The sequence below is a fragment of the Pristiophorus japonicus genome, unplaced genomic scaffold (assembly GCF_044704955.1).
Source record: "Pristiophorus japonicus isolate sPriJap1 unplaced genomic scaffold, sPriJap1.hap1 HAP1_SCAFFOLD_1270, whole genome shotgun sequence".
In the NCBI taxonomy this organism is placed as follows: Eukaryota; Metazoa; Chordata; class Chondrichthyes; family Pristiophoridae; genus Pristiophorus; species Pristiophorus japonicus.
The window spans coordinates 27,489-49,582 of NW_027250936.1; the positions used below are offsets into that span (position 1 = coordinate 27,489).

General features: G+C 56.7%; 1 protein-coding gene across 1 annotated transcript in view; it reads right to left on the reverse strand.

Moving 5' to 3' along the window:
• Positions 1-18,177: 18,177 nt before the first annotated feature.
• Positions 18,178-22,094, reverse strand: part of LOC139242255 (short transient receptor potential channel 2-like) — a gene marked incomplete at both ends in the record, with an annotated part of 35,952 nt that continues 32,035 nt past the window's right edge. Inside the window, one exon of the mRNA XM_070870291.1 lies at positions 18,178-18,250. Coding sequence (XP_070726392.1) covers positions 18,178-18,250 — 73 coding nt within the window. The remainder of the gene's footprint in view (positions 18,251-22,094) is intronic.

Genomic DNA, 22,094 nt, shown 5'->3' on the forward strand with positions numbered 1-22,094 from the left:
TGTGGGACCCGTACCCCAGTGAGAGAATGTTTGTGGGACTGTTCCCCAGTGAGAGTCAGTGTGTGTGGGACCCGTACCCCAGTGAGAGTCAGTGTGTGTGGGACCCGTACCCCAGTGAGAATCAGTGTGTGTGGGACCTGTACCCCAGTGAGAGTCAGTGTGTGTGGGACCCGTACGCCAGTGAGAGTCAGTGTGTGTGGGACCTGTGCCCCAGTGAGAGTCAGTGAGTGTGGGACTGTACCCCAGTGAGCATCAGTGTGTGTGAGTCCTGTACCCCAGTGAGAGTCAGTGTGTGTGGGACGCGTAGCCCAGTGAGAGTCAGTGTGTGTGGGACCGGTACCCCAGTGAGAGTCAGTGTGTGTGGGACTGTACCCCAGTGAGAGTCAGTATGTGTGGGACTGTACCCCAGTGAGAGTCAGTGTGTGTGGGACCCGTACCCCAGTGAGAGTCAGTGTGTGTGGGACCCGTACCCCAGTGAGAGTCAGTGTGTGTGGGACCTGTACCTCAGTTCGAGTCAGTGTGTGTGGGACCCGTACCCCAGTGAGAGTCAGTGTGTGTGGGTCCCGTACCCCAATGAGGGTCAGTGTGTGTGGGACCCGTACCCCAGTGAGAGTCAGTGTGTGTGGGACTGTACCCCAGTGAGAGTCAGTGTGTATGGGACCAGTACCCCAGTGAGAGTCAGTGAGTGTGGGACTGTACCCCAGTGAGAGTCAGTGTGTGTGGGACTGTACCCCAGTGAGAGTCAGTGTGTGTGGGACTGTACCCCAGTGAGAGTCAGTGCGTGTGGGACCCGTACCCCAGTGAGAGTCAGTATGTGTGGGACTGTACCCCAGTGAGAGTCAGTGTGTGTGGGACCCGTACCCCAGTGAGAGTCAATGTGTGTGGGTCCCGTACCCCAGTGAGGGTCAGTGTGTATGGGACCCGTACCCCTGTGAGAGAGTGTTTGTGGGACTGTTCCCCAGTGAGAGTCAGTGAGTGTGGGACTGAACGCCAGTGAGTGTCAGTGTGTGTGGGACCCGTACCCCAGTGAGAGTCAGTGTGTGTGTGACCCGTAGCCCAGTGAGAGTCAGTGTGTGTGGGACCCGTACCCCAGTGAGAGTCAGTGTGTGTGGGACTGTACCCCACTGAGAGTCTGTGTGTGTGGGACTCTACCCCAGTGAGAGTCAGTGTGTGTGAGACTGTACCCCAGTGAGAGTCAGTGTGTGTGGGACCCGTACCCCAGTGAGAGTCAGTATGTGTGGGACTGTACCCCAGTGAGAGTCAGTGTGTGTGGGACCCGTACCCCAGTGAGAGTCAGTGTGTGTGGGTCCCGTACCCCAGTGAGGGTCAGTGTGTGTGGGACCAGTACCCCAGTGAGAGTCAGTGTGTGTGAGACCCGTACCCCAGTTCGAGTCAGTGTGTGTGGGACCCGTACCCCAGTGAGAGTCAGTGTGTGTGTGGGACTGTACCCCAGTGAGAGTCAGTGTGTGTGGGACCCGTATCCCAGTGAGAGTCAGTGTGTGTGGGACCCGTACCCCAGTGAGAGTCAGTGTGTGTGGGACCTATACCCCAGTGAGAGTCAGTGTGTGTGGGACTGTACCCCAGTGAGAGTCAGTGTGTGTGGGACTGTACCCCAGTGAGAGTCAGTGTGTGTGGGACCCGTACCCCAGTGAGAGTCAGTGTGTGTGGGACTGTACCCCAGTGAGAGTCAGTGTGTGTGGGACTGTACCCCAGTGAGAGTCAGTGTGTGTGGGACTGTACCCCAGTGAGAGTCAGTGTGTGTGGAACCCGTACCCCAGTGAGAGTCAGTATGTGTGGGACTGTACCCCAGTGAGAGTCAGTGTGTGTGGGACCCGTACACCAGTGAGAGTCAGTGTGTGTGGGTCCCGTGCCCCAGTGAGGGTCTGTGTGTGTGGGACCCGTACCACAGTGAGAGAGTGTTTGTGGGACTGTTCCCCAGTGAGAGTCAGTGTGTGTGGGACCCGTACCTAGGTGAGAGTCAGTGTGTGTGGGACCCGTACCCGAGTGAGAGTCAGTGTGTGTGGGACCTGTACCCCAGTGAGAGTCAGTGTGTGTGGGACCCGTAACCCAGTGAGAGTCAGTGTGTGTGGGACCCGTACCCCAGTGAGAGTCTGTGTGTGTGGGTCCCGTACCCCAGTGAGAGTCAGTGTGTGTGGGACCCGTACCCCAGTGAGAGTCAGTGTGTGTGTGGGACCCGTACCCCAGTAAGAGTCAGTGTGTGTGGGACTGTACCCCAGTGAGGGTCAGTATGTGTGGGACCCGTACCCCAGTGAGTGTCAGTGTGTTTGTGGGACCCATACCCTAGTGAGTGTCAGTGTGTGTGGGACCCGTACCCAAAGAGAGTCAGTGTGTGTGCGACCCGTACCCGAGTCAGAGTCAGTGTGTGTGGGACTGTACCCCAGTGAGAGTCAGTGTGTGTGGGACTGTACCCCAGTGAGAGTCAGTGTTTGTGGGACCCGCACCCCAGTGAGAGTCAGTGTGTGTGGGACCCGTACCCAGTGAGAGTCAGTATTTGTGGCACCCGTATCCCAGTGAGAGTCAGTGTGTGTGGGACCCTTATCCCAGTGAGAGTCAGTGTGTGTGGGACTCGTACCCCAGTGAGAGTCAGTGTGTGTGGGACCCGTAACCCAGTGAGAGTCAGTGTGTGTGGGACCCGTACCCCAGTGAGAGTCTGTGTGTGTGGGTCCCGTACCCCAGTGAGAGTCAGTGTGTGTGGGACCCGTACCCCAGTGAGAGTCAGTGTGTGTGGGACCCGTAACCCAGTGAGAGTCAGTGTGTGTGAGACTGTACCCCATTGAGAGTCAGTGTGTGTGGGACCTGTACCCCAGTTAGAGTCAGTGTGTGTGGGACTGTACCCCAGTGAGAGTCAGTGTGTGTGGGACCAGTACCCCAGTGTGAGTCAGTGTGTGTGTGGGACTGTACCCCAGTTAGAGTCAGTGTGTGTGGGACCTGTACCCCAGTGAGAGTCAGTGTGTGTGGGACCGGTACCCCAGTGAGAGTCAGTGTGTGTGGGACTGTACCCCAGTGAGAGTCTGTGTGTGTTGGACTGTACCCCAGTGAGAGTCAGTGTGTGTGGGACCCGTACCCCAGTGAGAGTCAGTATGTGTGGGACTGTACCCCAGTGAGAGTCAGTGTGTGTGGGACCCGTACCCCAGTGAGAGTCAGTGTGTGTGGGACCCGTACCCCAGTGAGAGTCAGTGTATGTGGGACCTGTACCTCAGTTAGAGTCAGTGTGTGTGGGACCCGTACCCCAGTGAGAGTCAGTGTGTGTGGGTCCCGTACCCCAATGAGGGTCAGTGTGTGTGGGACCCGTACCCCAGTGAGAGTCAGTGTGTGTGGGACTGTACCCCAGTGAGAGTCAGTGTGTGTGGGACCAGTACCCCAGTGAGAGTCAGTGAGTGTGGGACTGTACCCCATTGAGAGTCAGTGTGTGTGGGACCCGTACCCCAGTGAGAGTCAGTGTGTGTGGGTCCCGTACCCCAGTGAGGGTCAGTGTGTATGGGACCCGTACCCCTGTGAGAGAGTGTTTGTGGGACTGTTCCCCAGTGAGAGTCAGTGTGTGTGGGACCTGTACCCCAGTGAGAGTCAGTGTTTGTGGGACCCGTACCCTAGTGAGAGTCAGTGTATGTGGGACCTGTACCCCAGTGAGAGTCAGTGTGTGTGGGACCCATACCCCAGTGAGAGTCAGTGTGTGTGGGACCTGTACCACAGTGAGAGTCAGTGAGTGTGGGACTGTACGCCAGTGAGTGTCAGTGTGTGTGGGTCCCGTACCCCAGTGAGAGTCAGTGTGTGTGTGACCCGTAGCCCAGTGAGAGTCAGTGTGTGTGGGACCCGTACCCCAGTGAGAGTCAGTGTGTGTGGGACTGTACCCCACTGAGAGTCTGTGTGTGTGGGACTCTACCCCAGTGAGAGTCAGTGTGTATGAGACCGTACCCCAGTGAGAGTCAGTGTGTGTGGGACCCGTACCCCAGTGAGAGTCAGTATGTGTGGGACTGTACCCCAGTGAGAGTCAGTGTGTGTGGGACCCGTACCCGAGTGAGAGTCAGTGTGTGTGGGTCCCGTACCCTAGTGAGGGTCAGTGTGTGTGGGACCCATATCCCAGTTCGAGTCAGTGTGTGTGGGACCCGTACCCCAGTGAGAGTCAGTGTGTGTGTGGGACTGTACCCCAGTGAGAGTCAGTGTGTGTGGGACTGTACCCCAGTGAGAGTCAGTGTGTGTGGGACCCGTACCCCAGTGAGAGTCAGTGCGTGTGGGACTGTACCCCAGTGAGAGTCAGTGTGTGTGGGACTGTACCCCAGTGAGAGTCAGTGTGTGTGGGACTGTACCCCAGTGAGAGTCAGTGTGTGTGGAACCCGTACCCCAGTGAGAGTCAGTATGTGTGGGACTGTACCCCAGTGAGAGTCAGTGTGTGTGGGACCCGTACCTAGGTGAGAGTCAGTGTGTGTGGGACCCGTACCTAGGTGAGAGTCAGTGTGTGTGGGACCCGTACCCCAGTGAGAGTCAGTGTGTGTGGGACCTGTACCCCAGTGAGAGTCAGTGTGTGTGGGACCCGTACCCCAGTGAGAGTCAGTGTGTGTGGGACCTGTACCCCAGTGAGAGTCAGTGAGTGTGTGACTGTACCCCACGAGAGAGTCAGTGTGTGTGGGTCCCGTACTCCAGTGAGAGTCAGTGTGTGTGGGACCCGTACCCCAGTGAGAGTCAGTGTGTGTGGGTCCCGTACCCCAGTGAGGGTCAGTGTGTGTGGGACCAGTACCCCAGTGAGAGTCAGTGTGTGTGGGACCCGTACCCCAGTTCGAGTCAGTGTGTGTGGGACCCGTACCCCAGTGAGAGTCAGTGTGTGTGTGGGACTGTACCCCAGTGAGAGTCAGTGTGTGTGGGACCCGTATCCCAGTGAGAGTCAGTGTGTGTGGGACCCGTACCCCAGTGAGAGTCAGTGTGTGTGGGACCTGTACCCCAGTGAGAGTCAGTGTGTGTGGGACTGTACCCCAGTGAGAGTCTGTGTGTGGGACTGTACCCCAGTGAGAGTCAGTGTGTGTGGGACTGTACCCCAGTGAGAGTCAGTGTGTGTGTGACCCGTACCCCAGTGAGAGTCAGTATGTGTGGGACCTGTACCCCAGTGAGAGTCAGTGTGTGTGGGACCCGTACCCCAGTGAGAGTCAGTGTGTGTGGGTCCCGTCCCCCAGTGAGAGTCAGTGTGTGTGGGACCCGTAGCCCAGTGAGAGTCAGTGCGTGTGGGACCCGTACCCCAGTGAGAGTCAGTGTGTGTGGGACTGTACCCCAGTGAGAGTCTGTGTGTGTGGGACTGTACCCCAGTGAGAGTCAGTGTGTGTGGGACTGTACCGCAGTGAGAGTCAATGTGTGTGGGACCAGTACCCCAGTGAGAGTCAGTATGTGTGGGATTGTACCCCAGTGAGAGTCAGTGTGTGTGGGACCCGTACCCCAGTGAGTGTCAGTGTGTGTGGGTCCCGTACCCCAGTGAGAGTCAGTGTGTGTGGGACCCGTACCCTAGTGAGAGTCAGTATGTGTGGGACCCGTACCCCAGTGAGAGTCAGTGTGTGTGGGACCCGTACCCCAGTGAGTGTCAGTGTGTGTGGGACTGTATCCCAGTGAGAGTGAGTGTGTGTGGGACTGTACCCCAGTGAGAGTCAGTGTGTGTGGGACCCGTACCCCAGTGAGAGTCAGTGTGTGTGGGACCCGTACCCCAGTGAGTGTCAGTGTGTGTGGGACCTGTACCCCAGTGAGAGTCAGTGTGTGTGGGACCTGTACCCCAGTGAGAGTCAGTGTGTGTGGGACCCGTTCCCCAGTGAGGGTCAGTGTGTGTGGGACTGTATCCCAGTGAGAGTCAGTGTGTGTGGGCCTGTACCCCAGTGAGAGTCAGTGTGTGTGGGACTGTACCCCAGTGAGAGTCAGTGTGTGTGGGACCCGTACCCCAGTGAGAGTCAGTGTGTGTGGGACTGTACCCCAGTGAGAGTCAGTGTGTGTGGGACTGTACCCCAGTGAGAGTCAGTGTGTGTGGGACCCGTACCCCAGTGAGAGTCAGTGTGTGTGGGACCTTTACCCCAGTGAGAGTCAGTGTGTGTGGGACCCGTACCCCAGTGAGAGTCAGTGTGTGTGGGACCTGTACCCCAGTGAGAGTCAGTGTGTGTGGGACCCGCACCCCAATGAGATTCAGAGTGTGTGGGACCCGTGCCCCAGTGAGAGTCAGTGTGTGTGGGACTGTACCCCAGTGAGAGTCAGTGTGTGTGGGACCCGTACCCCAGTGAGTGTCAGTGTGTGTGGATCCCGTACCCCAGTGAGAGTCAGTGTGTGGGGTATTCCTACTCCAGTGAGACTCAGTGTGTGTGGGACCCGCACCCCAGTGAGAGTCAGTGTGTGTGGGACCCGTACCTCAGTGAGAGTCAGTATGTGTGGGACTGTACCCCAGTGAGAGTCAGTGTGTGTGGGACCCGTACCCCAGTGAGAGAATGTTTGTGGGACTGTTCCCCAGTGAGAGTCAGTGTATGTGGGACCCGTACCCCAGTGAGAGTCAGTGTGTGTGGGACCCGTACCCCAGTGAGAATCAGTGTGTGTGGGACCTGTGCCCCAGTGAGAGTCAGTGAGTGTGGGACTGTACCCCAGTGAGAATCAGTGTGTGTGAGTCCTGTACCCCAGTGAGAGTCAGTGTGTGTGGGACTGTACCCCAGTGAGAGTCAGTGTGTGTGGGACTGTACCCCAGTGAGAGTCAGTGTGTGTGGGACTCGTACCCCAGTGAGAGTCAGTGTGTGTGGGACTGTACCCCAGTGAGAGTCTGTGTGTGTTGGACTGTACCCCAGTGAGAGACAGTGTGTGTGGGACCCGTACCCCAGTGAGAGTCAGTATGTGTGGGACTGTACCCCAGTGAGAGTCAGTGTGTGTGGGACCCGTACACCAGTGAGAGTCAGTGTGTGTGGGACCCGTACCCCAGTGAGAGTCAGTGTGTGTGGGACCTATACCTCAGTTAGAGTCAGTGTGTGTGGGACCCGTACCCCAGTGAGAGTCAGTGTGTGTGGGTCCCGTACCCCAATGAGGGTCAGTGTGTGTGGGACCCGCACCCCAGTGAGAGTCAGTGTGTGTGGGACTGTACCCCAGTGAGAGTCAGTGTGTGTGGGACCAGTACCCCAGTGAGAGTCAGTGAGTGTGGGACTGTACCCCAGTGAGAGTCAGTGTGTGTGGGACTGTACCCCAGTGAGAGTCAGTGCGTGTGGGACCCGTACCCCAGTGAGAGTCAGTATGTGTGGGACTGTACCCCAGTGAGAGTCAGTGTGTGTGGGACCCGTACCCCAGTGAGAGTCAGTGTGTGTGGGTCCCGTACCCCAGTGAGGGTCAGTGTGTATGAGACCCGTACCCCTGTGAGAGAGTGTTTGTGGGACTGTTCCCCAGTGAGAGTCAGTGAGTGTGGGACTGTACGCCAGTGAGTGTCAGTGTGTGTGGGTCCCGTACCCCAGTGAGAGTCAGTGTGTGTGTGACCCGTAGCCCAGTGAGAGTCAGTGTGTGTGGGACCCGTACCCCAGTGAGAGTCAGTGTGTGTGGGACTGTACCCCACTGAGAGTCTGTGTGTGTGGGACTCTACCCCAGTGAGAGTCAGTGTGTGTGAGACTGTACCCCAGTGAGAGTCAGTGTGTGTGGGACCCGTACCCCAGTGAGAGTCAGTATGTGTGGGACTGTACCCCAGTGAGAGTCAGTGTGTGTGGGACCCGTACCCCAGTGAGAGTCAGTGTGTGTGGGTCCCGTACCCCAGTGAGGGTCAGTGTGTGTGGGACCCGTACCCCAGTGTGAGTCAGTGTGTGTGGGACCCGTACCCCAGTTCGAGTCAGTGTGTGTGGGACCCGTACCCCAGTGAGAGTCAGTGTGTGTGTGGGACTGTACCCCAGTGAGAGTCAGTGTGTGTGGGACCCGTACCCCAGTGAGAGTCAGTGTGTGTGGGACCCGTACCCCAGTGAGAGTCAGTGTGTGTGGGACCTGTACCCCAGTGAGAGTCAGTGTGTGTGGGACTGTACCCCAGTGAGAGTCAGTGTGTGTGGGACTGTACCCCAGTGAGAGTCAGTGTGTGTGGGACCCGTTCCCCAGTGAGGGTCAGTGTGTGTGGGACTGTATCCCAGTGAGAGTCAGTGTGTGTGGGCCTGTACCCCAGTGAGAGTCAGTGTGTGTGGGACTGTACCCCAGTGAGAGTCAGTGTGTGTGGGACCCGTACCCCAGTGAGAGTCAGTGTGTGTGGGACTGTACCCCAGTGAGAGTCAGTGTGTGTGGGACTGTACCCCAGTGAGAGTCAGTGTGTGTGGGACCCGTACCCCAGTGAGAGTCAGTGTGTGTGGGACATTTACCCCAGTGAGAGTCAGTGTGTGTGGGACCCGTACCCCAGTGAGAGTCAGTGTGTGTGGGACCTGTACCCCAGTGAGAGTCAGTGTGTGTGGGACCCGCACCCCAATGAGATTCAGAGTGTGTGGGACCCGTGCCCCAGTGAGAGTCAGTGTGTGTGGGACTGTACCCCAGTGAGAGTCAGTGTGTGTGGGACCCGTACCCCAGTGAGTGTCAGTGTGTGTGGATCCCGTACCCCAGTGAGAGTCAGTGTGTGGGGTATTCCTACTCCAGTGAGACTCAGTGTGTGTGGGACCCGCACCCCAGTGAGAGTCAGTGTGTGTGGGACCCGTACCTCAGTGAGAGTCAGTATGTGTGGGACTGTACCCCAGTGAGAGTCAGTGTGTGTGGGACCCGTACCCCAGTGAGAGAATGTTTGTGGGACTGTTCCCCAGTGAGAGTCAGTGTATGTGGGACCCGTACCCCAGTGAGAGTCAGTGTGTGTGGGACCCGTACCCCAGTGAGAATCAGTGTGTGTGGGACCTGTACCCCAGTGAGAGTCAGTGTGTGTGGGACCCGTACGCCATTGAGAGTCAGTGTGTGTGGGACCTGTGCCCCAGTGAGAGTCAGTGAGTGTGGGACTGTACCCCAGTGAGAATCAGTGTGTGTGAGTCCTGTACCCCAGTGAGAGTCAGTGTGTGTGGGACCCGTAGCCCAGTGAGAGTCACTGTGTGTGGGACTCGTACCCCAGTGAGAGTCAGTGTGTGTGGGACTGTACCCCAGTGAGAGTCTGTGTGTGTGGGACTGTACCCCAGTGAGAGTCAGTGTGTGTGGGACCCGTAGCCCAGTGAGAGTCAGTGTGTGTGGGACTCGTACCCCAGTGAGAGTCAGTGTGTGTGGGACTGTACCCCAGTGAGAGTCTGTGTGTGTGGGACTGTACCCCAGTGAGAGTCAGTGTGTGTGGGACCCGTACCCCAGTGAGAGTCAGTGTGTGTGGGACCCGTACCCCAGTGAGAGTCAGTGTGTGTGGGACCTGTACCTCAGTTAGAGTCAGTGTGTGTGGGACCCGTACCCCAGTGAGAGTCAGTGTGTGTGGGTCCCGTACCCCAATGAGGGTCAGTGTGTGTGGGACCCGTACCCCAGTGAGAGTCAGTGTGTGTGGGACTGTACCCCAGTGAGAGTCAGTGTGTGTGGGACCAGTACCCCAGTGAGAGTCAGTGAGTGTGGGACTGTACCCCAGTGAGAGTCAGTGTGTGTGGGACTGTACCCCAGTGAGAGTCAGTGCGTGTGGGACCCGTACCCCAGTGAGAGTCAGTATGTGTGGGACTGTACCCGAGTGAGAGTCAGTGTGTGTGGGACCCGTACCCCAGTGAGAGTCAGTGTGTGTGGGTCCCGTACCCCAGTGAGGGTCAGTGTGTATGAGACCCGTACCCCTGTGAGAGAGTGTTTGTGGGACTGTTCCCCAGTGAGAGTCAGTGAGTGTGGGACTGTACGCCAGTGAGTGTCAGTGTGTGTGGGTCCCGTACCCCAGTGAGAGTCAGTGTGTGTGTGACCCGTAGCCCAGTGAGAGTCAGTGTGTGTGGGACCCGTACCCCAGTGAGAGTCAGTGTGTGTGGGACTGTACCCCACTGAGAGTCTGTGTGTGTGGGACTCTACCCCAGTGAGAGTCAGTGTGTGTGGGACCTGTACCCCAGTGAGAGTCAGTGTGTGTGGGACCCGTACCCCAGTGAGGGTCAGTGTGTGTGGGACTGTACCCCAGTGAGAGTCAGTGTGTGTGGGACCCGTACCCCAGTGAGAGTCAGTATGTGTGGGACTGTACCCCAGTGAGAGTCAGTGTGTGTGGGACCCGTACCCCAGTGAGAGTCAGTGTGTGTGGGTCCCGTACCCCAGTGAGGGTCAGTGTGTGTGGGACCCGTACCCCAGTGAGAGTCAGTGTGTGTGGGACCCGTACCCCAGTTCGAGTCAGTGTGTGTGGGACCCGTACCCCAGTGAGAGTCAGTGTGTGTGTGGGACTGTACCCCAGTGAGAGTCAGTGTGTGTGGGACCCGTACCCCAGTGAGAGTCAGTGTGTGTGGGACCCGTACCCCAGTGAGAGTCAGTGTGTGTGGGACCTGTACCCCAGTGAGAGTCAGTGTGTGTGGGACTGTACCCCAGTGAGAGTCAGTGAGTGTGGGACTGTACCCCAGTGAGAGTCAGTGTGTGTGGGACCCGTACCCCAGTGAGAGTCAGTGTGTGTGGGACTGTACCCCAGTGAGAGTCAGTGTGTGTGGGACTGTACCCCAGTGAGAGTCAGTGTGTGTGGGACTGTACCCCAGTGAGAGTCAGTGTGTGTGGAACCCGTACCCCAGTGAGAGTCAGTATGTGTGGGACTGTACCCCAGTGAGAGTCAGTGTGTGTGGGACCCGTACCCCAGTGAGAGTCAGTGTGTGTGGGTCCCGTGCCCCAGTGAGGGTCTGTGTGTGTGGGACCCGTACCACAGTGAGAGAGTGTTTGTGGGACTGTTCCCCAGTGAGAGTCAGTGTGTGTGGGACCCATACCCCAGTTCGAGTCAGTGTGTGTGGGACCCGTACCCCAGTGAGAGTCAGTGAGTGTGGGTCCCGTACTCCAGTGAGAGTCAGTGTGTGTGGGACCCGTAGCCCAGTGAGAGTCAGTGTGTGTGGGACCCGTACCCCAGTGAGAGTCAGTGTGTGTGGGACTGTACCCCAGTGAGAGTCTGTGTGTGTGGGACTGTACCCCAGTGAGAGTCAGTGTGTGTGGGACTGTACCCCAGTGAGAGTCAGTGTGTGTGGGACCCGTACCCCAGTGAGAGTCAGTATGTGTGGGACCTGTACCCCAGTGAGAGTCAGTGTGTGTGGGACCCGTACCCCAGTGAGAGTCAGTGAGTGTGGGTCCCGTACTCCAGTGAGAGTCAGTGTGTGTGGGACCCGTAGCCCAGTGAGAGTCAGTGTGTGTGGGACCCGTACCCCAGTGAGAGTCAGTGTGTGTGGGACTGTACCCCAGTGAGAGTCTGTGTGTGTGGGACTGTACCCCAGTGAGAGTCAGTGTGTGTGGGACTGTACCCCAGTGAGAGTCAGTGTGTGTGGGACTGTACCGCAGTGAGTGTCAATGTGTGTGGGACCCGTACCCCAGTGAGAGTCAGTATGTGTGGGACTGTACCCCAGTGAGAGTCAGTGTGTGTGGGACCCGTACCCCAGTGAGTGTCACTGTGTGTGGGTCCCGTACCCCAGTGAGAGTCAGTGTGTGTGGAACCCGTACCCCAGTGAGAGTCAGTATGTGTGGGACTGTACCCCAGTGAGAGTCAGTGTGTGTGGGACCTGTACCCCAGTTAGAGTCAGTGTGTGTGGGACCCGTACCCCAGTGAGAGTAAGTGTGTGTGGGACCCGTACCCCAGTGAGAGTCAGTGTGTGTGGGACCAGTACCCCAGTGAGAGTCAGTGTGTGTGAGACCTGTACCCCAGTGAGAGTCAGTGTGTGTGGGACTGTACCCCAGTGAGAGTCAGTGTGTGTGGGACCCGTACCCCAGTGAGAGTCAGTGTTTGTGGGACTGTACCCCAGTGAGAGTCAGTGTGTGTGGGACTGTACCCCAGTGAGAGTCAGTGTGTGTGGGACCCGTACCCCAGTGAGAGTCAGTGTGTGTGGGACATGTACCCCAGTGAGAGTCAGTGTGTGTGGGACCCGCACCCCAGTGAGCGTCAGTGTGTGTGGGACCCACACCCCAATGAGATTCAGTGTGTGTGGGACTGTACCCCAGTGAGAGTCAGTGTGTGTGGGACCCGTACCCCAGTGAGTGTCAGTGTGTGTGGATCCCGTACCCCAGTGAGAGTCAGTGTGTGGGGTATTCCTACTCCAGTGAGACTCAGTGTGTGTGGGACCCGCACCCCAGTGAGTGTCAGTGTGTGTGGGACCCGTACCCCAGTGAGAGTCAGTGTGTGTGGGACCCGTACCCCAATGAGAGTCAGTGTGTGTGTGGGACTCGTACCCCAGTAAGAGTCAGTGTGTGTGGGACTGTACCCCAGTGAGAGTCAGTGTGTGTGGGACTGTACCCCAGTGAGAGTCAGTGTGTGTGGGACCCGCACCCCAGTGAGAGTCAGTGTTTTTGTGGGACCCGTACCCCAGTGAGTGTCAGTGTGTTTGTGGGACCCGTACCCCAGTGAGTGTCAGTGTGTGTGGGACTGTATCCCAATGAGAGTCAGTGTGTGTGGGACCCGTACCCCAGTGAGAGTCAGTGTGTGTGGGCCCAGTACCCAAAGAGAGTCAGTGTGTGTGGGACCCGTACCCCAGTGAGAGTCAGTGTGTGTGGGACCCGTACCCAGTGAGAGTCAGTGTGTGTGGGACCCGTACCCCAGTGAGAGTCAGTGTGTGTGGGACCCGTATCCCAGTGAGAGTCAGTGTGTGTGGGACTCGTACCCCAGTGAGAGTCAGTGTGTGTGGGACCCGTACCCCAGTGAGAGTCAGTGCGTGTGGGACCCGTTCCCCAGTGAGTGTCAGTGTGTGTGGGACTGTATCCCAGTGAGAGTCAGTGTGTGTGGGACTGTACCCCAGTGAGAGTCAGTGTGTGTGGGACCCGTACCCCAGTGAGAGTCAGTGTGTGTGGGACCCGTACCCCAGTGAGAGTCAGTGTGTGTGGGACCCGTACCCCAGTGAGAGTCAGTGTGTGTGGGACTGTACCCCAGTGAGAGTCAGTGTGTGTGGGACCAGTACCCCAGTGAGAGTCAGTGTGTGTGGGATCCGTACCCCAGTGAGTGTCAGTGTGTGTGGGACTGTATCCCAGTGAGAGTCAGTGTGTATGGGACTGTACCCCAGTGAGAGTCAGTGTGTGTGGGACCCGTACCCCAGTGAGAGTCAGTGTGTGTGGGACCCGTACCCCAGTGAGAGTCAGTGTGTGTGCGACCTGTACCCCAGTGAGAGTCAGTGTGTGTGGGACCGGTACCCCAGTGAGAGTCAGTGTGTGTGGGACCCGTACCCCAGTGAGAGTCAGTGTGTGTGGCACCCGTACCCCAGTGAGAGTCAGTGTGTGTGGGCCTGTACCACAGTGAGAGTCAGTGTGTGTGGGACTGTACCCCAGTGAGAGTCAGTGCGTGTTGGACTGTACCCCAGTGAGAGTCAGTGTGTGTGGGACCCGTACCCCAGTGAGAGTCAGTGTGTGTGGGACCTGTACCCCAGTGAGTGTCAGTGTGTGTGGGACCCGTACCCCAGTGAGAGTCAGTGTGTGTGGGACCTGTACCCCAGTGAGAGTCAGTGTGTGTGGGACCCGTACCCCAGTGAGAGTCAGTGTGTGTGGGACCTGTACCCCAGTGAGAGTCAGTGTGTGTGGGACCCGTAGCCCAGTGAGAGTCAGTGCGTGTGGGACCCGTACCCCAGTGAGAGTCAGTGTGTGTGGGACTGTACCCCAGTGAGAGTCAGTGTGTGTGGGACTGTACCCCAGTGAGAGTCAGTGTGTGTGGGACCCGCACCCCAGTGAGTGTCAGTGTGTTTGTGGGACCCGTACCCCAGTGAGTGTCAGTGTGTGTGGGACTGTATCCCAGTGAGAGTCAGTGTGTGTGGGACCCGTACCCCAGTGAGAGTCAGTGTGTGTGGGACCAGTACCCAAAGAGAGTCAGTGTGTGTGGGACCCGTACCCCAGTGAGAGTCAGTGTGTGTGGGACCCGTACCCAGTGAGAGTCAGTGTGTGTGGGACCCGTACCCCAGTGAGAGTCAGTGTGTGTGGGACCCGTATCCCAGTGAGAGTCAGTGTGTGTGGGACTCGTACCCCAGTGAGAGTCAGTGTGTGTGGGACCCGTACCCCAGTGAGAGTCAGTGTGTGTGGGACCCGTTCCCCAGTGAGTGTCAGTGTGTGTGGGACTGTATCCCAGTGAGAGTCAGTGTGTGTGGGACTGTATCCCAGTGAGAGTCAGTGTGTGTGGGACCCGTACCCCAGTGAGAGTCAGTGTGTGTGGGACCCGTACCCCAGTGAGAGTCAGTGTGTGTGGGACTGTACCCCAGTGAGAGTCAGTGTGTGTGGGACCAGTACCCCAGTGAGAGTCAGTGTGTGTGGGACCCGTACCCCATTGAGAGTCAGTGTGTGTGGGACCCGTACCCCAGTGAGAGTCAGTGTGTGTGGGACCTGTACCCCAGTGAGAGTCAGTGTGTGTGGGACCCGTACCCCAGTGAGAGTCAGTGTGTGTGGGACCCGTACCCCAGTGAGAGTCAGTGTGTGTGGGCCTGTACCACAGTGAGAGTCAGTGTGTGTGGGACTGTACCCCAGTGAGAGTCAGTGTGTGTGGGACTGTACCCCAGTGAGAGCCAGTGTGTGTGGGACCCGTACCCCAGTGAGAGTCAGTGTGTGTGGGACCTGTACCCCAGTGAGTGTCAGTGAGTGTGGGACTGTACCCCTGTGAGTGTCAGTGTGTATGGGTCCCGTACCCCAGTGAGAGTCAGTGTGTGTGGGACCCGTAGCCCAGTGAGAGTCAGTGCGTGTGGGACCCGTACCCCAGTGAGAGTCAGTGTGTGTAGGACTGTACCCCAGTGAGAGTCTGTGTGTGTGGGACTGTACCCCAGTGAGAGTCAGTGTGTGTGGGACTGTACCCCAGTGAGAGTCAGTGTGTGTGGGACCCGTACCCCAGTGAGAGTCAGTATGTGTGGGACCCGTACCCCAGTGAGAGTCAGTGTGTGTGGGACCCGTACCCCAGTGAGTGTCAGTGTGTGTGGGTCCCGTACCCCAGTGAGGGTCAGTGTGTGTGGGACCCGTAACCCAGTCAGAGTCAGTGTGTGTGGGACCTGTACCCCAGTTAGAGTCAGTGTGTGTGGGACCCGTACCCCAGTGAGAGTCAGTGTGTGTGGGACTGTACCCCAGTGAGAGTCAGTGTGTGTGGGACCCGTACCCCAGTGAGAGTCAGTGTGTGTGGGACCCGTACCCCATTGAGTGTCAGTGTGTGTGGGACTGTATCCCGGTGAGAGTCAGTGTGTGTGGGACTGTACCCCAGTGAGAGTCAGTGTGTGTGGGACCCGTACCCCAGTGAGAGTCAGTGTGTGTGGGACCCGTACCCCAGTGAGAGTCAGTGTGTGTGGGACCTGTACCCCAGTGAGAGTCAGTGTGTGTGGGACCCGTACCCCAGTGAGAGTCAGTGTGTGTGGGACCCGTACCCCAGTGAGAGTCAGTGTGTGTGGGACTGTACCACAGTGAGAGTCAGTGTGTGTGGGACTGTACCCCAGTGAGAGTCAGTGTGTGTGGGACTGTACCCCAGTGAGAGTCAGTGTGTGTGGGACACGTACCCCAGTGAGAGTCAGTGTGTGTGGGACTGTACCCCAGTGAGAGTCAGTGTGTGTGGGACTGTACCCCAGTGAGAGTCAGCGTGTGTGGGACCCGTACCCCAGTGACAGTCAGTTTGTGTGGGACCTGTACCCCAGTGAGAGTCAGTGTGTGTGGGACCCGCACCCCAGTGAGTGTCAGTGTGTTTGTGGGACCCGTACCCCAGTGAGAGTCAGTGTGTGTGGGAATGTACCCCAGTGAGCGGCAGTGTGTGTGGGACCCGCACTCCAGTGAGTGTCAGTGTGTGTGGGACCCGTACACCAGTGAGAGTCAGTGTGTATGGGACCCGTACCCCAGTGAGAGTCAGTGTGTGTGGGACCCGTACCCCAGTGAGAGTCAGTGTGTGTGGGACCCGTACCCCAGTGAGAGTCAGTGTGTGTGGGACCCGTACCCCAGTGAGAGTCAGTGTGTGTGGGACTGTACCCCAGTGAGAGTCAGTGTGTGTGGGACCAGTACCCCAGTGAGAGTCAGTGTGTGTGGGACCCGTACCCCATTGAGAGTCAGTGTGTGTGGGACCCGTACCCCAGTGAGAGTCAGTGTGTGTGGGACCTGTACCCCAGTGAGAGTCAGTGTGTGTGGGACCCGTACCCCAGTGAGAGTCAGTGTGTGTGGGACCCGTACCCCAGTGAGAGTCAGTGTGTGTGGGCCTGTACCACAGTGAGAGTCAGTGTGTGTGGGACTGTACCCCAGTGAGAGTCAGTGTGTGTGGGACTGTACCCCAGTGAGAGCCAGTGTGTGTGGGACCCGTACCCCAGTGAGAGTCAGTGTGTGTGGGACCTGTACCCCAGTGAGTGTCAGTGAGTGTGGGACTGTACCCCTGTGAGTGTCAGTGTGTATGGGTCCCGTACCCCAGTGAGAGTCAGTGTGTGTGGGACCCGTAGCCCAGTGAGAGTCAGTGCGTGTGGGACCCGTACCCCAGTGAGAGTCAGTGTGTGTAGGACTGTACCCCAGTGAGAGTCTGTGTGTGTGGGACTGTACCCCAGTGAGAGTCAGTGTGTGTGGGACTGTACCCCAGTGAGAGTCAGTGTGTGTGGGACCCGTACCCCAGTGAGAGTCAGTATGTGTGGGACCCGTACCCCAGTGAGAGTCAGTGTGTGTGGGACCCGTACCCCAGTGAGTGTCAGTGTGTGTGGGTCCCGTACCCCAGTGAGGGTCAGTGTGTGTGGGACCCGTAACCCAGTGAGAGTCAGTGTGTGTGGGACCTGTACCCCAGTGAGAGTCAGTGTGTGTGGGACCCGTACCCAGTGAGAGTCAGTGTGTGTGGGACTGTACCCCAGTGAGAGTCAGTGTGTGTGGGACCCGTACCCCAGTGAGAGTCAGTGTGTGTGGGACCCGTACCCCATTGAGTGTCAGTGTGTGTGGGACTGTATCCCGGTGAGAGTCAGTGTGTGTGGGACTGTACCCCAGTGAGAGTCAGTGTGTGTGGGACCCGTACCCCAGTGAGAGTCAGTGTCTGTGGGACCCGTACCCCAGTGAGAGTCAGTGTGTGTGGGACCTGTACCCCAGTGAGAGTCAGTGTGTGTGGGACCCGTACCCCAGTGAGAGTCAGTGTGTGTGGGACCCGTACCCCAGTGAGAGTCAGTGTGTGTGGGACTGTACCACAGTGAGAGTCAGTGTGTGTGGGACTGTACCCCAGTGAGAGTCAGTGTGTGTGGGACTGTACCCCAGTGAGAGTCAGTGTGTGTGGGACACGTACCCCAGTGAGAGTCAGTGTGTGTGGGACTGTACCCCAGTGAGAGTCAGTGTGTGTGGGACTGTACCCCAGTGAGAGTCAGCGTGTGTGGGACCCGTACCCCAGTGACAGTCAGTTTGTGTGGGACCTGTACCCCAGTGAGAGTCAGTGTGTGTGGGACCCGCACCCCAGTGAGTGTCAGTGTGTTTGTGGGACCCGTACCCCAGTGAGAGTCAGTGTGTGTGGGAATGTACCCCAGTGAGCGGCAGTGTGTGTGGGACCCGCACTCCAGTGAGTGTCAGTGTGTGTGGGACCCGTACACCAGTGAGAGTCAGTGTGTATGGGACCCGTACCCCAGTGAGAGTCAGTGTGTGTGGGACCCGTACCCCAGTGAGAGTCAGTGTGTGTGGGACCCGTACCCCAGTGAGAGTGAGTGTGTGTGGGACCCGTATCCCAGTGAGAGTCAGTGTGTGTGGGACCCGTACCCCAGTGAGAGTCAGTGTGTGTGGGACCCGTATCCCAGTGAGAGTCAGTGTGTGTGGGACTCGTACCCCAGTGAGAGTCAGTGTGTGTGGGACCCGTACCCCAGTGAGAGTCAGTGTGTGTGGGACCCGTTCCCCAGTGAGTGTCAGTGTGTGTGGGACTGTATCCCAGTGAGAGTCAGTGTGTGTGGGACTGTACCCCAGTGAGAGTCAGTGTGTGTGGGACCCGTAACCCAGTGAGAGTCAGTGTGTGTGGGACCCGTACCCCAGTGAGAGTCAGTGTGTGTGGGACCCGTACCCCAGTGAGAGTCAGTGTGTGTGGGACCCGTACCCCAGTGAGAGTCAGTTTCTTCAGGTGAGGAGAAGATGGAACAAGACACTTGAGCAGAAAGCCACAAATGATGGAATTTGCCCGTCACTTACGATCGATGTCGGCAGCGGGGGATAATCAGGTTGTTTGTTGAAGCTCACACAGCACAACTTACGGAAAATCCACCTGGTGCGAATATAGAACACCCATAAATGTTGTACACTGCAAAATCCTACCAACAACACCGACCCGTTATGTTCTGTATTTAACCCCTTGTAACCTGTATTACACCAGCACCAGAGGGCCTACCCGTTGGAGTCCCAAGTGATCCCAACATCCCTTGGGAGCAAGGTATATTAGCAGGCCACCCACGAGGTACCTGCATTCTGGAGTCTTATTAAAGGAGCTAAGATCACACTTGCCCTTTGTACACTGTACTCAGTTTCATCCTTTATTATGAGTGTACCAATTGGCAACGAGGTAATAAACAACCGCGCGAAAGTGCAAAGAACAGTCGGTATCCTGGAGAAGTTCTCAGAAGGGGATGATTGGGAGGACTTCGTGGAGAGACTCGACCAATACTTCGTGGCCAACGAGCTGGAAGGGGACGAGAATGCTGCCAAACGAAGGGTGATCCTCCTCACCGTCTGTGGGGCAACAACCTATGGCCTCATGAAGAATCTTCGAGCTCAGGAAAAACCAACAGAGAAATCCTATGAAGAATTCTGTACGCTGGTCTGGGGGCACCTAAATCCTCAGCAAAGTGTTTTGATGGCGAGCTATCGGTTCTACACGTATCAGCGATCGGAGGGCCAGGAAGTGGCGAGCTACGTCGCCGAACTAAGGCGCCTCGCAGGACATTGTGAATTTGAGGGATTCCTAGAACAAATGCTCAAAGACTTTTTTGTGCTGGGCATTGGCCATGAGACAATCCTTCGCAAACTGTTGACTGTTGAAACTCCGAATCTAAGTAAAGCCATGAAGATAGCCCAGGGATTTATGTCCACCAGTGACACCACCAAACAGATTTCGCAGAATAAGGACGTTTCAGCCAGCACTGTGAACAAAGTAACGTCGGTTTCGAGCAGAAATATACATGGCAGGATGTACACGCCGGCTGCTGCATGACCTCAGATGACCCAGAGTCCGCCATTAATCGTTAATGCGAGGCAGTTCACACCTTGTTGATGCTGTGGAGGTGATCATCGGGCCCATCAATGCCGCTTCAAGCACTATGCATGCAACGTTTGCAGAACAATGGGACACCTCCAGCGAATGTGCAGACGAGCTGCAAACCCTGCAAACCACCACGTTGCAGAGGAAGATCGATCCACTGTGGATCAGGCTGAACTAGAGACTCGAACCGAGGAGGCAGAAGTGTACGGGGTACATACATTCACCACGAAATGCCCCCCAATAATGTTGAAAGTTGAACTGAACGGAATTCCAGTATTGATGGAACTGGACACGGGTGCAAGTCAGTCCATAATGACAGGCTATGGTGCAACAAGGCACACAGGCCCAAGCTCAGCCCCATTCACACCAAACTAAGGACTTACACCAAGGAACTAATCCCTGTAATTGGCAGTGCAGAAGTCAAAGTCTTCTATGATGGAGCAGTACACAAACTCCCGCTGTGGATTGTGCCAGGGGATGGCCCCATATTGTTGGCAGAAGCTGGCTGGGAAAAATCCGCTGGAACTGGGACGACATCCGAGCACTTTTGTCCGTCGGCGATGCCTCATGTGCCCAGGTTCTGAGCAAGTTTCCATTGTTGTTCGAGCCAGGCATTGGAAGCTTCTCGGGAGTGAAAGTGCAGATCCATTTTGTTCCCCGTACGCGACTCATCCACCACAAGGCACGGGCGGTACCTTATATGATGCGTGAGAAAGTGGAAGTTGAGCTGGACAGGCTGCAGTGAGAAGGCATCATCGCGCCGGTGGAATTCAACAAGTGGGCTAGTCCGATTGTCCTGGTACTTAAAGAGGACGGCACGGTTAGAATTTGTGGGGACTATAAGGTAACGATTAACCGTTTTTCGCTACAGGACCAGTACCTGCTACCCAAGGCAGACGACCTATTTGCGACCCTAGCTGGAGGGAAGACATTCACCAAGTTGGATCTGACCTCGGCCTACATGACGCAGGAACTGGAGGAGCCTTCGAAAGGCCTCACTTGCATCAACACGCACAAAGGTCTGTTCATCTACAACAGATGCCCGTTTGGGATTCGGTCGGCCGCGGCAATCTTCCAATGGAACATGGAGAGCCTGCTAAAGTCGGTTCCTCGCACCGTGGTTTTCCAGGACGACATACTGGTTACAGGTCGGGACACCATCGAACACTTGAAGAGTCGGTAGGATCGCGTGGGCCTCAGGTTGAAACGCTCGAAGTGTGTTTTCCTGGCGCCAGAGGTCGAGTTTTTGGGAAGAAGAATCACGACAGTCGGCATCAGACCCACCGACACCAAGACAGAGGCCATCAAGAACGTGCCGAGACCACAGAATGTGATGGAGCTGCAGTCGTTCCTGGGACTCCTGAACTATTTCAGTAATTTCCTACCTGGGTTAAGCACCCTGCTAGAACCCCTACATGCGCTACTGCGCAAGGGAGACGACTGGGTATGGGGGAATTCACAAGAGGCTGCCTTTAAGAAAGCCAGAAATCTGTTGTGTTCAAACAAACTGCTTGTCCTGTATAACCCATGTAAACGATTAGTGCTAGCTTGCGATGTGCCGTCATACGGGGTCGGGTGTGTGTTACAACAGGCTAACGAATCGGGGATCTTGCAACCGGTCGCTTATGCGTCCAGGAGTCTGTCCAAGGCCGAAAGGGCCTACAGCATGATTGAAAAAGAAGCTCTGGCGTGTGTTTACGGGGTGAAGAAAATGCACCAATACTTATTTGGCCTCAAGTTTGAACTTGAAAGTGACCACAAGCCGCTCATATCGCTGTCTCTGAGAGCAAAGGGATTAACACCAATGCCTTTACCCGCATCCAAAGATGGGCGCTCACGCTGTCGGTGTACAACTATGTAATCCGCCACAAACCGGGCACAGAGGACTGCTGCCATTGCCCACCACCAGGGTGGAAATGGCACAGCCAGTGGACTTGCTCATGGTCATGGAGGCATTCGAGAACGAAAAGTCCCCCGTCACGGCCCGCCAGATCAGGACCTGGACCAGCCAGGATCCTTTACTGTCTCTTGTAAAAAACTGTGTCCTCCCTGGGAGCTGGTCCAGCGTCCCAGCGGAGATGCAGGAGGCAATTAAGATGAAATGTCCCTGCAGGCAGATTGTCTGTTGAGGGACAATCGCGTGGGCAATCTTGCCCAAGAAAGGCAGAGATACGTTCATTTGTGAACTACACAGCACCCACCCAGGCATTGTAATTGTTGTGTGTGGAGAAAGAGTCAGACTGAACACTGTGAGCTCAGAGTAAAGTGTGACCTTAGTCTTTTGTTGCAGGTCTCCAGAGTGCCTCTCCAACCTGTGAAGCCTCCTTAAATATCTGTGCTCCCAAGGGATTATGGGATCGCTTGGGACTCCGGGGAATGAGCCCTCTGGTGGCTGTACAGAGTAAATACAAGTCCACATATATAACAACATTCTCCCCCAAAGTCAATAGTGTAACTATTTACAGTGTGAGTCGATCTGGGGCCCTTCTTGCCCTGGTTGATCGTCTCGGTGTGAAAGCTGGTGTTGTTGAATCATTTGTTGGGCCCTCGCTGGGCTGCTGTGCAGCTGGCCTTGCTGGGCTGCCTGGTGTGTTGGGCCCTGCAGGGCTGCTGTGGATGATGGGTTCTGCTTCGTGGTCAACCGTGGTGTCGGTTGCCACTGGTGTGTGTGTTGGGGGATCAAAAAAGGTAGGGTCCAAGGTGGGTTGCTCAGGATAGTCCGTGAATCTGAGTTTGATTTGGTCCAAGTGTTTCCGGTGAACGAGTCCATTTGAAAGTTTAACCCGAAACACCCTGCTCCCCTCTTTGGCCAAGACAGTGCCGGGAAGCCACTTGGGACCTTGTCCATAATTTA